Source organism: Eulemur rufifrons, chromosome 28 (assembly GCF_041146395.1).
Source record: "Eulemur rufifrons isolate Redbay chromosome 28, OSU_ERuf_1, whole genome shotgun sequence".
In the NCBI taxonomy this organism is placed as follows: Eukaryota; Metazoa; Chordata; class Mammalia; order Primates; family Lemuridae; genus Eulemur; species Eulemur rufifrons.
The window spans coordinates 43507965-43530266 of record NC_091010.1 but is presented as its reverse complement, the minus strand read 5'-3'; the positions used below and the strand labels follow the sequence as shown (position 1 = coordinate 43530266).

At 46.0% G+C, this 22302-nt stretch overlaps 1 protein-coding gene across 4 annotated transcripts in view; it reads left to right on the top strand.

The window, feature by feature from the left end:
* The window catches only part of SORBS1 (sorbin and SH3 domain containing 1), a 218240-nt gene that overhangs the window by 132385 nt on the left and 63553 nt on the right, over positions 1-22302 (top strand). For all 4 annotated transcript variants that reach the window (XM_069460038.1, XM_069460039.1, XM_069460041.1 and 1 more), the window contains 4 exons: positions 1359-1503; positions 5434-5463; positions 10775-10947; positions 12629-12692. In XM_069460038.1, coding sequence (XP_069316139.1) covers positions 1359-1503; positions 5434-5463; positions 10775-10947; positions 12629-12692 — 412 coding nt within the window. The remainder of the gene's footprint in view (positions 1-1358; positions 1504-5433; positions 5464-10774; positions 10948-12628; positions 12693-22302) is intronic.

Below are 22302 nucleotides of genomic sequence, written 5' to 3'. Positions count from 1 at the left end.
CTTGGGTACGTTCTGGCAGAGTTTTTAATGATATGTCATTTATCTTCATTATTTCACTTTGGAGATAAATTAGGAAAAGTGTAATTATTTTCCACTTTATAAATGGAGGAATCAAAATGAGGCACTTTTCTGCAAGAACGTACTGTGCTTCTGAAGTCTTGGGAAAAGGTTTTATTCACCAAACTGAGCTGCCACTTGTAACTAACAGCAGCAGCTATTTAGAGCACATTCAGAAAAGATAGAGGAACTAGGCAGTGTTTACGAAGCCCCTACTGTGTGTTGGGAGCTATCCCAGGTGCCGACACCCACATTCTCTCTTTTGATGAGCATGTTTTCTTGCCACAAACACTTGCTCAGACACATCTTTGCTGGTGGATGGCTCCTGTCATTCACATGGCATTTGCTGAGCACCTGCTGTCTGCAGAACATTGTGCTAGGGGTGGGCAGGGGGCTCTCATTCTACAGATGTTTGTGCAATTGTTGCTTCAAGAGTATCTATCAAAATGTTGTTCTTAAAGCCCTTGAAGATGAGCATTCTGGCTTTAGAGTTTGTGAATTCTAAAATAGAAACTGTTAAAAATGTATAGATATGGAGGAAACTGTCTCAATACCCTTACTGCATTTTGGGACTATATTTTCATTTGTTTATAAAGACTGACAGTATCTCAGTATGCAGGTTATAATGTTTGTAATCATTTATTTGGTGTTTCTGGCAGAGACCTTGGTTTTTAAGATCAGGATTGTCACAAGTCTTTATATCAGGGATATTTGTCACTCTAATATTAGAGTTAAAAAAAGGTCACAGTAGGATAGGATAGTATCCAAATCTCAGAAGCAAGCATCGGTAAAATCGCTCAGTGATGCTAATGCTAAGAGTAGCTTTCCAAGAGAACTGTTACTTAACTCCAGCCTGTTCTTACATCCATGTCTTCTTGTCCTCAACATTGTCTTACATTTCTTTACACAGTATACTAAATTTTCCTGATTTTTCCCAGTTAAACCAGCTCTTGTTCTTGGATCACATTTGGAATTGCATGGGTTTTGCATGTTATTCTACTTTGATTTGGATTTGCTTTTCCAGTAACCAGATTGACCAACAGCTATTACCAGGTGAAGATAATGAATGATGTTGCTGAAACTTTCAGTAACATTCACCTTCCCCCTCTCTCCTTTACTAATACCAACAAAGAATTCCAGATTAAACTTCTAACTGGAATTAATGATATGATGTGTCTCATTGATTGCATTTCTTTTTGTAATTAAGGTCTTTGTAAAGCTTTAAATTTCTTCTTTCTAAAAAGCATTAACTCTAGATATTTTATATTTACAGTTAGTTACATTGTTTGTTTTCTTTTTAGGATTCCAGTCCCGTATTAAATGAAGTTTCTTCTTCCCGTATTGGAACTGATTCCCCAGCCTTTACACCGGTTAGCAAGTCGTCATCCGCCTACCCCTCCACAACCATTGTCAATCCTACTATTGTGCTCTTGCAACACAATCGAGGTAAAGGAGCTTTGCGGTGCCCACTGGGATAATCGACATAGCTAGTCTGTGATGTCTGGGGCAGGAATTCTGTCATTCCACAGAAATGTGCACAAATGCCTTTATTCCCCAGGTCACCTGCCCCAGCTTACTCACTCCCATGACCCATAGAATAGATCCCAGCAAACAGAAGTCCTGATCTGGGGTGATGTCAGATGTCTGAATAAGTAAGCTGGGCTAGTGCATGTCCCACACCTTGGATCTTCTTCAGATGGTAACACCAAAGAAAAGGAGAAAGGAAAAAGTTTGTGTCTCTTAATTTCTCATCATGAGACTTCTAATTAGAGGTTTAGCTTGGAAAATCTAGGTACAATGATACGTCTTTTGAGTAATGTCATAAATGATTTAGTTCTTTGACATAATGAATTTTCTAGAAAGCAGAATTTTGAGTACCAGATTTAAAAGAGAAAACTTACTGGGAGAGAAAATGTTCTAGAATGTAAAGCATGTTTTGGTACCTCTAAAACAGACGTTGCTGAACTTTTTCTTAGTGACTCACAGCCCTTCATTCTTGCCAGCAGTTACAGCACTGGGCTATTATTCTCTGGTCCCCTCGGGGGACACGAGGTTCACGTGGCTATTTGTCCCCACACTACGTGGCCCCAGGCAGCTCTGCTTAGAGTCTGCATGCTAGTTTTCTGTAGCTTCTCTGACTGCTTCTGGTTGGTTCTTCTGCTTCTCTGGAGGAGCCCTGGGTTTGGGTGAAACAGAAGCATTTGAGGGAGAAATTGTATATGTTGACCCTTCTGCTTTAAAATTCCAGACAATGGTTCTAAATCCCAAGCTCTCCTTTTTGGAATTCCATAGAGGAATACACTTTCCCTTTACAAAAGTCCTTTCCAGCAGGAGATGTAAAGTTTCCAGGATGTTCCAGTATAGAAAGGGCTTTTTAGTCTGAATTTCAAAGAACAGTTGGGGTTTGATTATTTTGTTCAGAGTTCAAAGCTCAGCACCGAATTGTCCTCTTGCCTCCCTCCTCTCCTCCCCGCCCCCCATTCCCCCTCCTTGGATGAGAATGGGACTGGAGTCTATTTTTAATTGTTTTCCATACCAAACAGAGTTTTCTGTTTCCTGCTTCTAATTTGAAAAGTAGATGAATAAAACATTTTCTCTCACTTCAGATCTTCCCACTGAAATCTTAAATAGTAGTTTTAGTAGTTTTGAGGTTTTTTCCATTATGTGTGGCTCCCATATTAATTGTCACCTATGGACCCGTGTTTTTCAGAAGATAGAGTCCCGGCCCCCACACTGAACTGCATAGGAGTCTGTTCTCCACCAGCTAAGCCATGGCCCTCATAGGCAGTAACTTGCCCTGCTCGGAAAGTGTCCACAATGCAGGACAAAGTGCAATTTTGGTTCTCTGAACTTCTTTATGACTCATTTTTAAAGAAAAGTTTTAGTCAAACAGAAGCAAGTTAGTTCCCCGAAGTAAAGGCAGTTTCTTTAAAAATGGGATTTATTCCCAAGGCAACTTGGTGTTTGGGAAATGCCTAGTGTAATGTCAGCTGCTTCTGCCAAGTCCCTCTGATGAGACCTTTTTGGGCACAGAAATAAATGCCTATGGTTCTTTTTTGTTTCTTCCTTGAACAGATGAGTTCCCCTTATTTACCCAAATACCTTTGGTTCTTTCTCTTTTGTCCAAGTTCTGCCCTTGGATTTAAAAATCAGAATTATGCAGCCTGAGACACACATCCTTCAGAAAAGGATATAAATAAATGGTATTAGTCTTTTGGAATGAAATAGTGGCTCCCTTCAAGAGCAAAACCATATGTTCACTAAGCAGGTAGGGCAGGAAGAGTCGAGAAGAATAGAAGAAGAGCCTGGCTGGCCCAGCCCTGCATTGCTAATCACAAATGGGCTTTAGGTCAAGCGCTTTTGGCATTGCTTTGGCATTTACCCAACCTGGCAGCACTGCATTGCTCCATAAACAATACCCACAAAACAATTTCTTAACTATTGCAAAGTCTCCTGAGGGAATGATAACTTTATTCCAGTTCTGGAATTTTAGTTTAGTCATCCTAAAAATGTTCCCCCCTTTTTTCTGCCTAGACTGTCCAAGGGCACAGTGTGACAATAATCCTGTCTTTCCCCACCAGCCACGAAGCAGAGGGGTGCTGAGCCTCTGGTCTGGCGCTGACGGTTGTAAACAATATAGCCCTTTTCCCCTCTTTCCTGAGTTTTCATCCCTCATGTGTTTGAAGGCAAATCACTTACCAGCAGCCTGGGAAGGAGAGTTTCAATCAGCAAAGTCTCAGGACTAAAAGAGGCACATGGGTCCCCTTGCTCAGTGCTTCTCGGTCTTTAATGTGGTTAGGATCCTGGGAGTCTTGTTAACTTCCGGGTTCAGATTCAAGAGGGTCTAGGGGTTGGGGGACGAGAGGTGAAATTTTTAGCAAGATTGCTGGGCACACTGGTGCTGCTGGCCCACAGACCACATTAGAGAATTGGAGTGCAGTCTGGTTCCCAGACTTATCTTATGAACACATCAATCTAGGGATCACCCCAGGGTTTTTTATTTCTGACTTAGCTAAATAACACCACTGAAAACAGCTACTACTATCTGCATTGAATGTCATCCTGTGAAAGAAAGGCCATTCATACCTTAGAAGTGGATACAACATAGTTTTTAAAATTGAATATGTTCACTTTGCCAGCTGGAAAAGGCCCTGCCAGCAGCCTGCAGAATAGTTTGGGAACCACCTTCAGAAACCATGAAGCACTTTGATTTAACAGATGAGGAAACTGAGGCCAAGAGGTTATGTGATTGGCCGTTGTCATCTGCAAAGTGCTGGCAGAGCTGAGCCTGGAGGTCCACTGGGCTTCTGCCTGTCTGGCTGGCGTGCCTCATCCATGTGTCAGAGGTGGACAGGTGGACAGGACACTTCCACCGGCTGTGAGCTCCCAAGCTGCCCTCTGTTTCCTTCTTGCCCACACTGGGTCTAGCAGGAGGTGGGGATGCTGCCAAGGGGGATGATCACAGTACCCGCGGGCTGGCAAGTGTTCTATTTTTATCTATGTGGCTGCTTTATATTTAGCAGCTGTGCAAGGTAAAGGTCATTTTTGTACTTATCTCATAGCACGTACACATGGGACCCTACAAAGGAGATGTTGGCCTCCCCTCCACTGGAGTACCTAGGATGGCAAGAAGCTGATGGAGCTTCAGTGTGAAGGACCAGCTGGGCTTTGGTGATTAGAGTTGGAAAGAATCCTGGGCTAGGGGTTGGAGGATCCAGGCTCTAGATCCAGCTGATTTTCAGTGTTATTTTGGGGTAATTTGTGCCCCTTATCTGAAGTCTCTAAGCCAACACCAATTTTTTGAGGATTGCTCCTGTAACTTGGACCAGCCAGATTGCTATAGTGACTAAGGCTGTGCCTTAGTTTCCTCATCTGTACAATGGGGAGAATAATAGTACCTAACTGCTGGGGTTGCTGTGAAGATTACACGTGTCGTATATAAAAGCTCTCAAAACAGTGTCTGGCACTTAGCAAGTTTTCAGGAGACAGTCGCTGCCATGGATATGATTGTAATTACGTTTCCCTCGAAAGGTACCAAGACTGGGGTCATGGAAGGTTCTGCTCACTTGAGGCCGGGGGAATTGGGAGCATCCCCTTCAGTGATGTGAGACAAGATGTAAACAACTAGAAAACTGTGGTGGTCCCCTGAATCCTGGTGCCTACCTGGGGCGAGGAGGGATGGGAGACAGCACACCTGCTTCATGGGAGCCACGTTAATGCCCCTGTGGTCAGCTGAGCTACACTTTGTAGCATCTAAGCCCAGAGGACAATGAGGACACAGGCTTGGGGTCCTAACTATTTAGGCCAGGAATTCTTGGTCTTACTATGTGCTGTGTAACTCTCACTCACACTGTGTGTTCTTTTCTTTTATCACAGAACAGCAAAAACGACTCAGTAGCCTTTCAGGTAGGTGTGGAAATATTTATTCACATGTTAACCCCTGTTCCTGTTAAAACCATCTTCTGGTCACCACTCAATGTTTGATCAGCAAAATCTTCTGAGCTGCCCTGATGTGTTGGGGACTGTGTTGGTGGCTGGACTATTAAGGTGATGAAATGGGCATAGTTCCTGCCTCCCTGGAGCTTGCAGGCTAGTGGACAGATCAGACGAGTGACCCAAACTAGTAAACGTGTTCCATGGAGCTGCGATCAGTGCCTCGATGGGTAAGAACAGAGTGTTCTGGGTAGAGAACAAGGAGTCCTGCATTGGAGCAGTGTTCATGGCAAGCCTCTCTGAAGAGGTCTCTTTTCTGCTACTTCTGTCTCCCTTCTAGGCTGTGATGAGTCAGGGGTTGGGAAACGTGGGCATGTTCTTTCCTCTTTGGGTGGCAAGCCCAACTGCCCGCAGATGGCCCTGGGGTGATGGGACCAGGTAAGGGCCTTCAGACCAGCAGTGCCTGGAAGAGAGTGGGAGAAAACCGCTTTTTGAATTTGAGCCGGCATCAGAAATTCCTGGAGAGCTTCTCAAAACTCAGATTCCTGGGCCACACCCCAGAGATCTGGATTTAGTCCGTGTGGGTGAAAATGTGCAATTCTGACCAGCTCCCCGGGATGCTGGCGCTGCCCTCAGTGCTGACCACAGCGTGAGTGGTCAGTGGTGGAGAGACTGCACATACAGCCAGACATCGCGGTCCTCCCTGGTAACGTGCAGTGGGGGGCAATGTCGGGTCGGGAGGGAACCCAGCAAAGGCAATGCTTAGCTCTTTCCCTATGGCTTCCTGTAGCCATTCTGCTTTGAATCCTGGGTCTACCACTTGCTGACAGTGGGTGTCGTCGCTTCAGGCAGGTTATCTAATGTCTCTGGGCTTCAGTTTTCTTATCTGTCAAGTGGGGAAAGCAGTACAGCCTCCCAGGTTGTGTGAAGATCACATGGGATTCTGCTGTTAACAGCTTCGCACTGAGCTTCGGCCCCTTTAAGTGCTTAATAGATGTGACTGACTGTTTCCAGCAGGAGCCTTATGGACTCGCTGGTCATTTTGTTGAGCTTTGTGTCCAGCACTGAGCCAGGCTCTGGGGCTGCATCAGGGACCTGTGCTGCCCTGAGCAGCTAACGGTGTAGGTGACAGTTTGTAGCCTTTCTTTGGTCATGGACTCCTTGGGAGAATCTAGCGAAGGCTGTAGATTCATTCTCCGGAAAAAGCCGCACCTGTGTAAGCATGTGCACGTGATTTGCGTGGACTTGCAGATACTTATGAACTCCAGGGTTAAGAACCCCTGATTGGATGGATAAGAAAAGTGACCATTTCTGAGCAGCTTCTATGTGGTTTCTGTGTGACTTCATTCCACTGCTGTCCTTGTGATTCGTGGCAAGCCTGAGAGGGCACAGGGTTCCTACATACTCTCGGCTTTATCAGGCCTTGGCTGCGGGGCCAGGACAGGCTGTGGTTGAGCTCAAGGTGCCCTTGGTTGCCCCTCCTCGAGCTGCCGTGCCCAGCGCCCTTCGTTCCCTGGCCCCAGCCCAGGTTGCTGAGAACACAGTGGCTCCCGCCGGCTCCTGCCTGCCTGTGCGAGGTGAAAGCAATAGTGAAATGGATGAAAAGGGTTAGAAGACCCAGAGTTTGTCCCAGCTCTTCCTTCTTAGACTGTTTGTCCCCGGGTGAGTGACTTTACCTCTCTGAGCCACAGTTTTGTCATGTGGGAAATGGGAGTGACAGTCCTTGCCCCTGCCTGGAGGAGGTGTCATATGTGACAGCAAGGGGGAGGATGCTGTGCACTTTAGAAGAGGCCTTGTAAATGCGAGGGCAGCTCCACTGTGCGGGGCGGGCTCAGGCCACTTCCTCATCTCTAAGGTAGGCGTGATGCCGCTGCTGGGCTGGCTGGGTTGGCACTCTGCAGTCTTTGTGCTTGGAGCGGGCCAGGCTTTGCCACCAGCTGTGCTGATGGGACTCCAAGACCACCAGCCGCCCTCTCTTCAGCAGATTTTGTTGAGCTTCTGTGGAGCTTAATGCTCAATGAGTCATCCAGGAATGAAGCCTGCGTGGTGTTTGGCCTCATGTGGCTCATAGCCCCTTGGAGAGACAGGATAACAAGAAAAGGGCTGGGAAGGAGGGGCTGTCGTGGGGGGTTGAGAGGCCACCCCCTGTCCCCAGGAATGCTTGCACATTGCAGTAATCCCCAGGCACCAGGCTCTGGTGTGATGAAAAGGGCTGCTATTCCCCCTCCCACAAACAGGCCCCGTCTGAGGTTGGTTGTTTTTTTTTTTTTTTTTTTTTTTTTTTAGACAGAGTCTCACTCTGTTGCCCAGGCTAGAGTGAGTGCCGTGGCGTCAGCCTAGCTCACAGCAACCTCAAACTCCTGGGCTCAAGCGATCCTCCTGTCTCAGCCTCCCGAGTAGCTGGGACTACAGGCATGCACCACCATGCCCGGCTAATTTTTTCTGTATATATTTTTAGCTGTCCATATAATTTCTTTCTATTTTTAGTAGAGATGGGGTCTCGCTCTTGCTCAGGCTGGTCTTGAACTCCTGAGCTCAAACGATCCGCCCACCTCGGCCTCCCAGAGTGCTAGGATTACAGGCGTGAGCCACCACGCCCGGCCGGTTGGTTGTTTTTAATCGTTTGTTTTTATTTACTCTGGGTCTAGAAACCCTAGGCATAGCGTGTCTGTGATCTTCATCATCATCTTGTATCAGGAGGAGAGTGAGCACCTCCATGCGCCCTATGAGACTAGCTTGAAATCAGTCTCACCTCTGCTTGATCACACGTGGGGGTCTCTCCAGTGGGAGGAGAACCGCAGCAGCCGTGGGAAGGGTAGACCCTGGTGACTCAGAATCCCTCTGCCAGATCCTTGGTCCCCCGTGTTGGAATTTCCTGGGAGCATGAGAACTCATTCCATAAAGCCAGTCTGGTCTTAACATCCTTTAAAGTTTACGGTGGTGATGCCAGGTATCAGGTTTTCTGAACCATGCACAAGCTGAGAAACTGTTTAGAAGTTAGACTGAAATTTAGGCAGTCACCCCATTGAGTAGACTGAGTCGTAAAACCTGAGCGTGCTGACGCCATTGTCTCCCCAACTTCCCCAGCTCCCTCCCCACACAGAAGCCTCTGATGTTGTTGTCACAACTTTGCAGGTGCCCTTGGGTCCCTCCTTTTGCCCAAGTGTAGTCCCCCAGTCAGCACTCCGCACCTGTCCTTTCTCAAAGACGACAAGCTCTGCTCAGTCACTGAGCAGGTATTTGTTGAGCACTTCCTACCTGGCCACATCTCCACACCTCCATTCTCACCTCAGGGGCTTCTCTGATAGGACTTCAGCTCCCCGGCTTAAACCTTTGTGCCCCCTAATCTTCACCCTCTCTGACACCCTCGTTCCTCCAGGCTGAACTCCCCACTTCCTGTCCCCGCTTCCTGTCCCCGCTTCCTGCTCACACATTCATCCTGGTCCCTGCAATCTGGCCCCTACCCCCACTGCCCTCCTGAAATTGCTCCCTCAGAATGTTCCTGTGACTTTTCTCTTGCCTAATCCTGCCACCTCCTCCACTTCAATTTCTGGAGGTTTTTTTTTTTTTTTTTTTTTTTGACACGTTTAACCACCCACTTGGGCTTCTGCCTCCCTGGTTCAGTGACACCTTGCTGTACTTTCCTGGTTCCGCTTGTGTCCCTCGGATGACTCTCGCTTGCGTTCCGGGCTTCTTCTGCCTTGCAGCTTGCAACTGTGGCTTCCCTCGGTGCATGACGTCAGCGCTTGGCTCTGCCCTCACCTTTCTCTGCCACTGACCTCTGCCTTCTCCTTGACACCAGCCATCACTTTAGTGCTGATGCCTCCGAAATGGCACTTCTGTCAGGGCCTTGCACCTGGGCTCCCTCCGTATCTCTTCTAGGGGCCTCTAGGGCATTTCTGCTGAGCGTCTCACTCCTCTCAGAGTTAGTTACCGTGGGGTAACTGGAAGCAGTCCTTTCTCCCTCCCTTCCCCACCCAGTTCCCTTTCTTAACTTCTCTGTTTGGATTAGGCCAGGCTCCCAGACCTGAAACCTCGGTGCCGTCTTTGAGGGAGGCAAGATGGGAGGTATCAGAGAGGACTACTGGGGTCAGGTGGACACTAGGCTAAGTCCCCACTTGGCCACGTGCTGGCTGTGTGACCCTGCACGGGGTATTTTAATGTCTCTGTGCTTTGGTCCTTTATTTAAAAAAAGAAAGGGTGGGGGTGGGCAACAATAGTTTCTTGCTCATGGAGGTATTGGGAGGATGAAATGAAGTGAGGTGTATGGAAAGTTGCCTGCAGTGCCTGGCACATAGTGCGCTCAGAGCTGTTCAGAGGCCCCCACGCGTTTGCTGGCGCCGTCCCTCTGCCAGGAGCACCCTTCCCTCCTGCCCGCCTGGTTGGCTTCTCGAGAAGTCAGCGCTCAGCATCCCAGGTTCTCATTGCTGGCTCCCGGGCTCTTTCTGCCCACTGGACCGTCAGCTCCCTGAAGGCAGGATTCTCAAATGTTCACCCTCACATCCGCAGGGCAGAGCACGGCGCCCTGTGCTACGTAAATGCCTCTCCAATAAATAAATGACACGGCTTGGAATAACAGATTCTGTTATGTAATTTTATAATCACTAAATTACATCTGGTAGGCTTATTAGCTCTCTATAACTTCCAGTCTTGAACCAAATTAAATAATTTATAATGTGCACTTAGCAATGTACAGCTTCCGGAACACTTTGGCATAAACTGTCCTGATAAGTTCTCTCTCGGCGTTGCTGAGAGCGTGTGGAAGTGTTATCCCTACTTTTGGATGAGAAAACTGAGACACAGAAAAGTTAAGTGACTTCCCCAAGAGAAAACAAAAATATTCAAGTAACGTTTGGCTGCCTCCTTGTGATTCTACCTGCTCCCTCAATTTCTAGAACAGTCAGAACTACTCAGATGTCCACAGCACCATGTACACGCCTCTCCGTGGCACTTTCACGCTGTCGGCAAACGTTTTTTTAAAGAGCTAAATGATAAGTATTTTAGGCTTTGCAGGCTGTACGGTTTCTGTCACAGCTACTCTGCTCAGACCTGGTCGTGTAAAAGCAGCCGTAAATAATATGTAAACGAATCGGTGTGGCTGTGTCCCAGTAAAATTCGACGTCCAGAAACAGGTGGCGGGCCGTCTGCTGACCCCTGCTTTAAGCGGAACTAGTTCCTATGGAGAGTTAGCAAACACACTTTCCCCCACACGGACTGCTCAGGAGGTTTTTTTGCTTTGCAGCTACCAGAAGAGCTTCAGCTAACAATTGCTTTTCATTTCCAGATCCTGCCTCAGAAAGAAGAGTGGGCGAGCAGGACTCGGTGCCAACCCAGGAAAAACCTACCTCACCTGGCAGGGCTGCCGAAAAGAAAGCAAAGGATGACAGCAGGCGGGTGGTTAAGAGCGCTCAGGACCTGAGCGATGTTTCCATGGATGAAGTGGGCATCCCCCTCCGGGTACGAATACTGACCTAGAAGTCCTTTTCGGTCTTCATCGTAAACAAGCCATGACAGGTGTACACTGAGTACACGTGAACCCCATCGGTGGGTTACAGAGGCCTTGTAGGGAAGGCCCTCATGCCGTCAGCTCTGCAGGCCCCTGAGTGCCAGAGCCCCAGGGGCCGTGCCCCAGACGTGGTGCGCAGCAGCTTTTCCCAAAGCAGGTGTTGGGTGTAATAGGTCTTGGGAAAAAAGGGTATCGTGGTCGAATGAATATGAGGAGAAGCTGGGTGGAACTAAGAGATACTTCTCTGCTGCAGAACTTCCGAGAGGCCTTGGGTATGGGAGTGTTCCTTCATGATGGTTCCGTGGAGCATGTTCGGAAATTCTTGATCTGGGGTTCGAGAACCCTGGAGAGAGTGAGGCCCCCAGGGTCCCTGTTTAAGGATTTGGGAAGAAGATTCCCCTGGATGGGAGAGGCCCCTTCTTCCAGAATGAGTAGGAAACTCTAAGGAAACCTCATGAGGAATTCAGCCAGCCAAGCCTCCCAGACAGAGCAGGTCTCGTGGCAGCCCTGCCCTAGGTGTCTCCTGCAGGCCCCAGGAAATTCCAGGGAGGCCCGGCTTTTGCAGCTGGCTTCGAGTGAATTCCATTCCTCTCCATGTATCCCCCAGACCACTGGCTGCAATATGTTCCTCTGTGATTTCCATCTAGCAGATGTGCCCTCGTCGGAGGTTAGTAGAAAGGTCAATGGGCTAAGCCTCAAAAGAACTCTTCTCTGGTCCTACGTAGTAATATAGAAAGAGAATTATTAAGAGTAGTCACAGCTACCATTTATTGGGAACATCATCTCATTTAAGCATCACTCACCTGAGTGGTGGATATTAATATCATTTGCATTTTATAGATGAGGAAATGGACTTAGAGGGATCACATTATTTGCCCAAGATTGCACAACTTGTGTGTGACAGCTGTCTGTCCAGCTCCCCAACCTGCACCCTTAACCATCGTGTCATATGGCCCTTACACTCTCCTCGCCAGCTCTGTGACCTTGGGTGATTCACTTTGTCTTTCTGTATCTCATTTCCTCATCTGTAAAGTGGGAGTGAGAATATCTGCACTAACCAACCACCTGTCACCTTCCTTGTTTTATTTTCATCTTAAAAAACAAAACCCAACCATCCCAACTTTGTGGTTAGGATGAAAACTCTGGCATTGGATGCTATAATGGGTTATGTTTTAATGTATGCATTCTAAATCTGGCCCTGTGCAAGGTGACTTGGACACATTTCTGCAGAATAACCTAGCATGAGCGAGGACACAGCATTAGAAGCAAGAATCCTTTGTTCCTTGTTTTTAGGAGACTTCACTTCAGTTTGGCATAGTCTACATATGGAGAGAGATTCTCTCTAAAAATGAAATTATAAAACATTAAGAATTGACACATTTCAAGTGGATCCTTGTCCACTATTTTAAAAATCTGCATAAATCTCTCTCTGCATATTCAGGTCTGAATCTCTTAGTTTGTCTCTTCTTTCTCAAAAGTTTTGCCTTTTTAGAAAAGATATCAATGTGATTGAGTTTTGAATTCAGATATTGTCACTTGCCTGTTTGATTTTTATTTTATAATCATTTCAGAAGGTCTGAAGCATGCCAAGATTTCCATTTTATTTTACTCTTTGCCTTTGTTTTTTTCTAGAACACCGAGAGATCAAAAGACTGGTACAAGACTATGTTTAAACAGATCCACAAACTAAACAGAGGTACTAATTTTCATTTGTAGAAGGTGTGTTGTGTGCCCATATAGTGACTGTTGTGGCGCAGGCCTGAACTCACTTTTCTAGGGTGCTGGAAGACTGGGTCCGCAGGGGGACCCCGTTAGGTGCTGGTCTGCCTGAGCCCCGCCATGCGCCTTCAGAGCATAGGAGGGAGGGGGCGCTCAAGTCCTCCCTCCCGGAGGTTGTGGAATGCAGCAGGCTGAGCCCAGCACCTGCCTGTGCGCTGGCATCTGTCTGCCTGGGATGTGAGCAGCTCCACCTCCCACCTGCTTCCGGCTTTAGGTACATCGCCCTGTGTCAGCTCATGACTGCCTTGTGGGCAGAGTGAGTTGAGAAAGCACTGAACTGGGAATCAAGAAAGCCATTCTCGCCTAGATTCAGTCCCCACAAGCACTGATGTGACCTTGGGCCAGTCCTGTACCTCCCTGTGTGTGTTCTGCTTTCCTTCCTCCGAGGGATGCCCCAGGCCTAAAGGAGAACACACCTGGCCTTGTGAAGTACGATGCATAGTGTGCCTCTCGGGCTGTGTTAGTATGAAAAGCAATCTCCCCCTGCTGGGGGCCAGCACTCGGCAAGTAGCCCTGAGAGTCAGTCAAGAGCTGCCACACCAGAGCCCGTGCAAGCTGAAAGAGAAGTGCTTTCAAACACAGGCCCACGGGGCTGTCAGCAGGTGACCCAGCATGGTGGGAGAACCCCAGGCCAGTGCTCGGGCAGGTCATGACCCCACCAGCTCCCATCGCCGCCTGTGCCTCCAGCCCACTGACAGGCAGCGATGTGGCTGCACTGTGGGAAGGGTACCACCCCTCCTGCAGACAGAGCATCCTGTCCTTCCCTGTGCCCAAATCCAGTCTGGCCGCCTGGCGTGGATGACACACGAAGGCAAAGAAAAAGTGGTCTGGTCATTGTTCCACCTGAGCCCAATCTCTCTGATTGGCTGTGGATGCTACTGACGTCACTGTTAATTAACTCCTGCTGGGTTCAAAGTGAAGCTGGGCATGCCCCTCTTCAAACTGAGTGTCTGGCATTTCTGAGTCAAGAGTAAATCCGCTATGCTTGGCTGGGTGAGCACAGTCACAGAGGCAACACTAAATGCTCGGATCTCTGTGATCACATGGGGCCTGTTCCCCTCACTGGTCACTTCCTAAAGCTGCTGTCCATTTCCTTAAGCAACCTGTGACTCTCTCACCTTCAGACCTGGCTTTGGAAGCTTACATTCAGAGACACAGGTGCCTGCATCATGCAAAATACATAATTCTCCCCCACAGATTTTCTCGTGTTAGCTATTGACCTAAGTTACACATTCTAAGCAAAACCATCTGCCTTAATGGTAGACAGAGGCCTTTAAAAAATTAAGTATCCACTTGTTTGCCTTGATTCTAATGTCCACAACACAAGCTTTATTTTAAAAAAAAATATTTTAGGATAGTCTTTTTATTACATACTGTTTCTTATCATACTTAATACATTCTGCCTATATAAAGTGAAAACTTGAAGCTTTGTCCTAAATACTTTTTGCCCATTGGTGCCTGTTTATGTGTAATTCTTTGTCCATGAAGAGTAATGATATCGTCTTGTTTGATGTGTCTCAGTAATTCAGGCAAAAGGACTGGATTTTTAAAAGCAGTTTGAATTTCTCTCATACCACCAGAATTCAAGGAGCCTAAATTGTATGTGGAATCCTACTCGTTCATTCTCTCCATTTGTATCTTCCTCTATTCTCTCTCTTAAACCTGCTCCTCTGCCTAGACACTCCTGAAGAAAACCCTTATTTCCCTACGTACAAATTCCCTGAACTTCCTGAAATCCAGCCAACTTCTGAAGGTACCATAAACTTAGACAGTCTATCTGTTGTCCTAGCCTTAAATTAATTCTTATAGTTCCATTATAGGCATAAGATTTGGCTTTTAGATTTTGTTTTCATAGTTGTTTTTGGTTGGTGAAAATTTTATTTCACTCATTTGCATGATGTGCTATATTAAAATAACTAAGCCCTTTCTAATTCATTAATCTATTTTCAAGCGTGATGCCCGTGTGCTTTAATAACACTAAAATATGTAATTGATCATTTGAAAGAATCAGTTGGGAATTTGTCAGTTCCTCCACTTCATGGTGGATAGTTTCAAAATCCACTGCTTTTCTCTGCTACAGAGGACAATCCTTACACTCCTACCTACCAGTTTCCTGCATCTACTCCTAGTCCTAAATCTGAAGGTAATTAAAGGAAAACCGTGTGCCTCTCTTTGTACTGGTGCTGTTACTTTCTTTTTCACCTTGGGGTTTTTCCTGGTGGCTAAGGGCTGTCTCCCAATCATTTGCTTCCCTCTAACCTTGTGTTTTGTGGTGGTGTCTTGCTCCTGGCTGACTGTATAACCAAAGTCTATCCAGATGGTATTTTAATCCCATTCTGTTAGGGTTTACATGATCATGGGGTAGCCGGCTTAGTTATAATGCTTTGAACATGAGGGGCTCTGGGAAAAGCTGCCCATACCGAGTCACCCAGGGCTTTTTATCTGGGTGGTCACGTGATGCTTGTGGTTGGGCAGTGGAGTGACTCAGGGAAGCTGAGTCATTAAGCCAGATGAGTAGGTCTACCTCCTACCAGCTGTTAGCAACAGAAAAATTATCAGGCTCCTATTTCTGCAACAAACTCATCACCAGGCCCCTCTTGTCATGGGCCCTCAGGGTGTCTCTCTTTGGTAGGGAATTCCCAAAGACATATCCAGGTATAAGATTCAATCATGGTGGGAGGTGACATATCTCTTGAAAATAAGGGTTTTGGCCAAGCTGGAAAACATTGCATGAAAGAGTTGGACAGGAATTGTCACCTGCTGGGGAGGACAGCCACATTTGTATCTAAGAGATATTCTTTTCTGGGGCAAAAAGTCTAGGTGTCACAGTAGCTTCTAAAAGGTGAGTTGAGGGCAACATCTTGAGAATTACCCTCATAGAAGGGATTATCTGATCTTTGGATGAGTGAGCCAGAAAAAGGTGAGTGGATAGGGTCTAGAGGAAAAAATTTCGTTAAATGCTCTTCTAGATGAGATGCTGAGTGCTCAAACTCCATTCATGCAAGTAGTATTGAACACTTTTTGTGTGCCATGCACTGTCCTTGGAACTGAGGGTAATGCCGTGAGCAAGACAGGTAGGTACCTTGTCCTCAGAATTTCACATCTGGCAGGGAGTTGGACAAGGCCACTTCAGCATGCTGTGTCCGGTGCCCAGTGTGGCAGTTGTGAGAACATATGTCCAGAAGGCCACAGAAAACCGTGCTGGCACTTAATAGAGCCTCAATAATACCTGGGGAAGGTAGATGAGTGAAGGCTTTGGGCCACGGAGCCAGAGTTCTTTTGCAGGGATGAACCCCAGTGCAGCCATCCCGATGCTTCTCTGCTCTCATCAGCTCCGCAAACGTCCCCCACAGCCCTTCTCATCACTGGCAAAGTCATTCCTTTGACCATTAACCAAGCTCTTACTGATCACTTACTATATATGAGATGACACACACCGACGTGTTAGATACAGTATTAGTTAAAATACCATAGTCCATTTTTGGTCTCGTATGTCCTCTAGTCAGTGGTTTCGAACCTTTTCGTGCTTGGGGCCTATTTTGAATGAAATGAAAAGAAACAAATGCCTGCCAAACAGACCCAGACTTCCAGAACTAAAAGCTGATGACTTAATTCTGCTCAGTGACCCCCTCGCTGCCAACAAGAGTCTATTTGGTGTAGAGAGACTAGTCTTGCTGCGTTAGGGTGCTGATTCTACCCAAAAGTATTGCAGAAGAAACAACTGACTGAGTTTGGTGAGGGAGAAGCTTTTTCAGGGTAATTCTGACTAACTGCAGTTTTTGATTTGTGCTGTATTTGGTCTTGTGAACCTAACCCACTCCTTTAAGTAGCGCTCTCTTCTAGGGTAAGGTGACAAGCACAGAGCATGCTGAAGGGACAGTGTCCCACAGACACGGGCAGAGGGAGGCCCGCTTGGAGAAGTCCCGTAGGGAGGCACAGTAGCTGCCGCTGGGCTGGAAGATTGCCCTCAGCCTGTTGCAGGCAGTGCCCGCAGCCTCTGTGGGTCGGCCCGGCTGTCGGTCTGAAGATAGGGTTTCATGGCCTCACTCCCAGAGCTCCCATGTCATAAGCCGCCACACCTAGCAACTCCAGCTGACAACAGTGTCTGCTCTTTGGTACACATGGAACCCAGCACAAGAGGGAATTGGGTCTATTTTGCCTGGAGGCATAAACAGTAAGGGTTGACATGACAACTTGTCACATATAATTTAGAAGCAGACCTTGCTATTTTTTATTTTCAAAGACCAAAATGGAAGAAATAGTCTTAAAGAATAAAAAGGAAAAATTTAGTTGGACACAAATTTATAATAACAAAGATGATTAGACTTTAACACAAGTTTCTAAGAAGTCTCCTTCCCTGGGGATCTTTTGAAAATAGCATAGCTTCCATCTCACATCTCCAGGCATGGATCACTGATGTATTCAGTTAGATAGATTAAGGCTTTAAATGAGGGAAATGTTTGAGCTCGATCATTTTAAAAAAATCGTTGTGTTTTGTTTTTGTTTTTTGCTTTGTTTTTCAAAGTTTCAGGAGATTGTCTGTATTTCTGGATCTGTGACGTGTGGTTTTGGTGTCTGTGGGCTCCGGCAGGGCCTCCTCAGCCCTGTCCGTGGTGCTGCTCTGGCCCCGTGTTCCCACTAGGTGGCCCTGGGCTCTACGTGCATCCTTCTTAACGTAGGAAAGATTTATGCCTTTCAAAGAAAGGTGTTCAAGACAGATCAGCACCTGACGGAGGCTCTGCCCATCTATGTTAATATACATTAAGAAATAGAAAACTTCCTGAGAAATCCAAGCCATCATTCCAGAGTCTGTCTCCTGGGGAGAAGGTTGTTATTGCTGCTGTCTTTTTGTTTTGTTTTAATTCAGAATTTGGAACTAGAATTATTTGTAATAAACCTATCAAAGCCTAGCCTAAGGGCTGCTATCTAAATTCTAGTGGTTTATACAGTATAAAAAAGACATTTCTAAATATCTCAAAACTGAGTCTCCTAAATAGTAAGGGACTATGTGAAAGTTTGTTTATGTGCTGGCTTAGCAACCTTTTTTTTTTTTTTTTTCCCCCAGCTGCACTGAAAAAGCAAACTTCTGGCCAGGCTTTTAGAATAGAAATAGACTTATCATGTCTTAATCAATGAAGTTTGAAATGTACTTTAAAAAAAAAAAGCTTTGTAAATTCCAACAAAGAACAATCACTTTTAATCATTTCATAATCTTTGAGACTACTCTGTGTGGGGTGGGAGAGATATCACATGTAATCATCCTTTGTGTCATGACTCAGGAGAGGGACAAGCTGTGTAGACACAGCTTTAGAAATGCAGCCTCTCCCCCTCCCCACCCTCCTGCTTTAAGGCACATGGCCAGCACCTTAGCAGCTCACAGTCACAGTCCTGTTAATAATAACATAGTCACCACCGCGGTGACTATGCAGCTGCCATTTATTGAGCTCCTTGCCATATACAAGGCTCCATGCTGAGTGCACCACTATTATTATCTCACTTTCATCTTCCCAGTCACCCCATGAGGTAAATCTTCATTTTATCAGTGACGAATATGAGGCTTAGAGACGTTAAGTAATGTGTGCAAGATCACACAGTAAGTGGCAGAGCCCAGGATTCAAACCCAGGTCTACGGGCCCCTCAAACATAGGCTTTTACTTAACTCTGCTGTACTGCTCTGCTGATCCCCTTCCCTCTCCTTATACATTGTGTTCTTTGTCGTCCCTTCCTTGCCAAGGGGCTCTCTGACAGCTCATTCCAGGCATCTAGTGCCCCCTGAGTCAGTACTGCCTAAGTCGGCTGAGCCAGTGTCTCCCAGGATGGTGTCTGGGAATATGTAGTTAGCAAAGCTCCCCAAGTGATTCTGACACACAGCCAGGATGGGGAACCACTGCAATGGAGGAACACCACCCTTCCCCAGCCCCCTACAGGGACGCAATTTTGGGAATTTGGATACAGAATTAGAGTGGGGAGTACAGAATCAAAAGAGCTAGACTTTCTACTCTGAATATGCCCAAGTGATGTTTGCTCACTTGGTATGTTTGATGCCAAGAAAAGGGAAGATATTTTGAAATAATGCCTTAGAATCTGCAGCAAAACCAAGTAACTGGTATGTTACTTCCTGGTCTGTGGTCTGTGAGGACCCACTGGGCCACGTCGGGGTGAAGGGCTATTGCCAGAGGTGAAGTCCCATAGGCCGGTTTTTACTCTTGCTTTTGGATGCTTCTTTCACCACTTTCGGCCAGTGGTGGCCACTGTCACCTCTTGTTGATGTGACCCAGGACACGCCCTCTAGGCATCCCCAGGTTGTGGTGTCAAAGTGCTTTGTCCTCATTCCTAGATGAGATTGCACCAAGGCAAGGATTTAAGGAGGCTGATTTTCTCAGGCACATCTGTAGTTGAGTTAAAATGATCCTCTACTGGCCTTGCAGGATTTCTAAGAATAGCCTTATTTTGCTTAAGTTCAAGCCAACTGTTCTATTGTGAAGATGCCTGGCCAGGATCTGTGCCTCCTGCCCCAAACTCCAGCTAGCACTGCCCAGAGGAGGGGCTGTGCTGCTCCCTCGGTCACCTTTGCTCTCCTAACGGAGCTGCCCAGGAGGGCTCCGCCTAGCAAGTGCAAAAGTCTTTGGCCTGCGCAATGGTTAAGAAACGGTAGCAGTTATTCCCTTTCCACCTTTGAGACCCAGGAATCCGATGGGAGAGGAGGACGGTGAGTTTTCTTCCAGCCCTCTGGTCCTCCTAGGATTTCTCCTTTAACTTTTTTCTTGCTCCACTTCATTTTCTTCCTGAGAATTCTTTTTTTTTCTTTCTTTCTTTTTTTTTTTTTTTTCCTGGATATGTCTTCTACAGCTACTCCATACCCTATCCTGGTCTTTTTTCCATCCCTCAAAACTTGGTTGCCTTTAACCAGCACGTAGACAGCCTGGTGACCCTTCCCCCAAGCCACCTGGGCGTCCTGGCATTCCTAGCTCTCTGGCTTCTTCCTCCTCTCCCGTCCCACCCAGGCTCTATGCCCAGCTCTGCGTGCATCTCTCTTTCTTTGACTATTTTTGTTTGTAGGAGGTGTGTATCCTTTCTATTTTATCCTTTCTCTTCCTAAGTGTGTGGGGTAAAGGCAGAGAAGGAATTATGTTAAGCAACTGGAAAAAGATTGTATTGAAAATGAGCCATTAATATTAGAAAAATCATTTTAAGTTTAAAGGCCTATGGGAATGCATGAAAGTAGAATTTAATTGATATAGATAAGTGGTTAGGCAAGTGCTGCTTTTTGCCCATGATTCCATTTTAGTCACATACTTTTTTTACAGAACAACAATTGTCAACCAGCACTTTCACCAGTTGTCTTTATGATTTTTATAAATTCTTAAAAAAAAAAAAAAACCACAGGAAAAAAAGTCACGTGGAAGCTCATTTAAGGTTAACTGTGGTTGAAAAGGCAATTATGTGGCTCCTGGCAGTTTTAGGAGAGTAGCTGTCCCCAAAATGAGTTACCCAGGACAGATTGCCAAAGCCCAGTGGAGAATCATTCGTGTGTAAACATCAGAGCCCAGCAGGGGCCTTCAGGGCCCTAAGTGAGTTGTTAGCCCGTGTAAATCCTGCTTAATGTTAGCGCTTCCTGGAAATCACTGGCATAGAAAGTTCTTAGCGTTGTTGCCAAGGTTTGACGTCTGCTGCTTGGTGCTCTGAGGGGCACAATTAGTGTGTGGTTCCACCACGAACAGGAATCATAAGATCTCTGCATGGCTGAGCCCGCTGTGGCATTATTTTAAAGAGCGCTTGGAGAAATAGGGCAGGGTTTCAGATGATAGGCAACCGGAAAAACGTTTCATTTGATGTGTCTTAACTATGGTTCCATGCGCATGTGCACACACATTCCATTTGGCTAACTCTCTTGTACAGAAATGCAGAAGGGTGCTCCTCACCCCCAGTTTTCCCATTCCTTGGTTTTCCCAAGTGCATACCCATCTTCCCCAGTGTGGACTTGGCCTACCAGGAGGAGCTATTACAGCAAGGAGCAGCAAGGGGGAAATGTAGCAAGAGCAACTTGGTGTTACCCCTTGTCCCTGGGGACTGGCAGGAGGAAAACTAGAAATGTGGGGTAACTCAGAAAACTTGCTTAAGCATCACCCAGGATGGAGTGATGTGGAAAAAACAGAGCAAAGGCTTCAGGAGCTAGAAATTGGCCTGGCCAACAGCATGGTACATAATTTGAGTTTCAAGACTTTCTCTGCCTCTTCTATAATGACAATGATCATGGAATAGCCATAGTCTTTCAGCTTTCCCAAGACTGGGCAGATGAAGCTGGAATGAAAGCTAGAATACAGCAGCTGTCCCTGTCATAGGGCTGAGGTGACACAGGGAAGTGGAGTCAAAAAGATCTTGAGTCCATTCCTGCTTTGTCTCTTTCTCACTGTGCAGCCAAGGGCAAATTTTCTTAACCTGCTTGGGCTTTAGTTTCCTTGTCTGTAAAATGAGATATTTATTTCCTCCTAGAGTTTCTGCAAGGTTTAAGTGAGATGATATAAGTAAATCACCAGCTATTATTAGATAGTTAGTAATGGGAGCTACTATTACTATTTTTATTCATAAGCTGAAGTAAAATTTACTTCCATTAGATTTGCAAGACAAGCATTAAAATTTAAAAGAACAAATTATACATCCCCAGAACTTGTCCTAATTGCTAAAGTTGTTCAGATGAATCTACAGTTTGTCCTCTTAAAAGTCCATAGAACTTATGAGCATTCAGTCATTCAGACTTCTCTGTTGCCCACACCCCCAACTTTCCTACTTCTCCCACTCCTTTTCAACATACCTAAATTGTTAAACTTCCCAAGTAGTGCTATTTTTTTTTCCCATCTCATAAGAGCTATTTCTCATTTTCTTCTAATAAACCTTCTAGAATTCCACATTAGAAAGCTCTAGGGAGAAACATTTTTTTTAAAGAGCTCAGGCTTTTTAAAAAAATCTTTGAATATTTGAATCTCTCCTTGCTCCCCACCCCCTGTGAAAACTTTGCATCTCACCTCATGAACCAGGTAATAGTTATAAATTAACCTTTACCTCATCATGTACTGATAGGCTATAATGTCTCCATGATTCAGAGAGGTACAGGGTTTTGAGCTGAAATGCTAGGCTGCATTTTAAGCAGTACATACATCGATTTCTGCCTAAGCTAACTTTTCATCTAGGGCAGGCACCATTTTTTCTAATCAAATCCCTGCAATCAAAGCTGATTTTTAGTCTTCTGTGACGTCATGGCATTTTATCAGTACAATAATCAAAAGTTCCGTTAAAAAAGAAAAAGAAAAAACCAAAACTAGCGACACGCAATTCTTCAGGCTTTCAAAAAATCTATTTCTGGATCTCATTTTATCTCCTTCCCCTGCCCTATTTTCAGAAGTTAACTTAAGCTTACACACTCAATTTATAACAGTGCAAAGCTTGGCTGTGTTGGTAGAAGAGCCTTAAGCCCTGTTCAACCTTGATGTTGACTAATTGTTTACATTTTATAAAATAGTCTGGGCTTT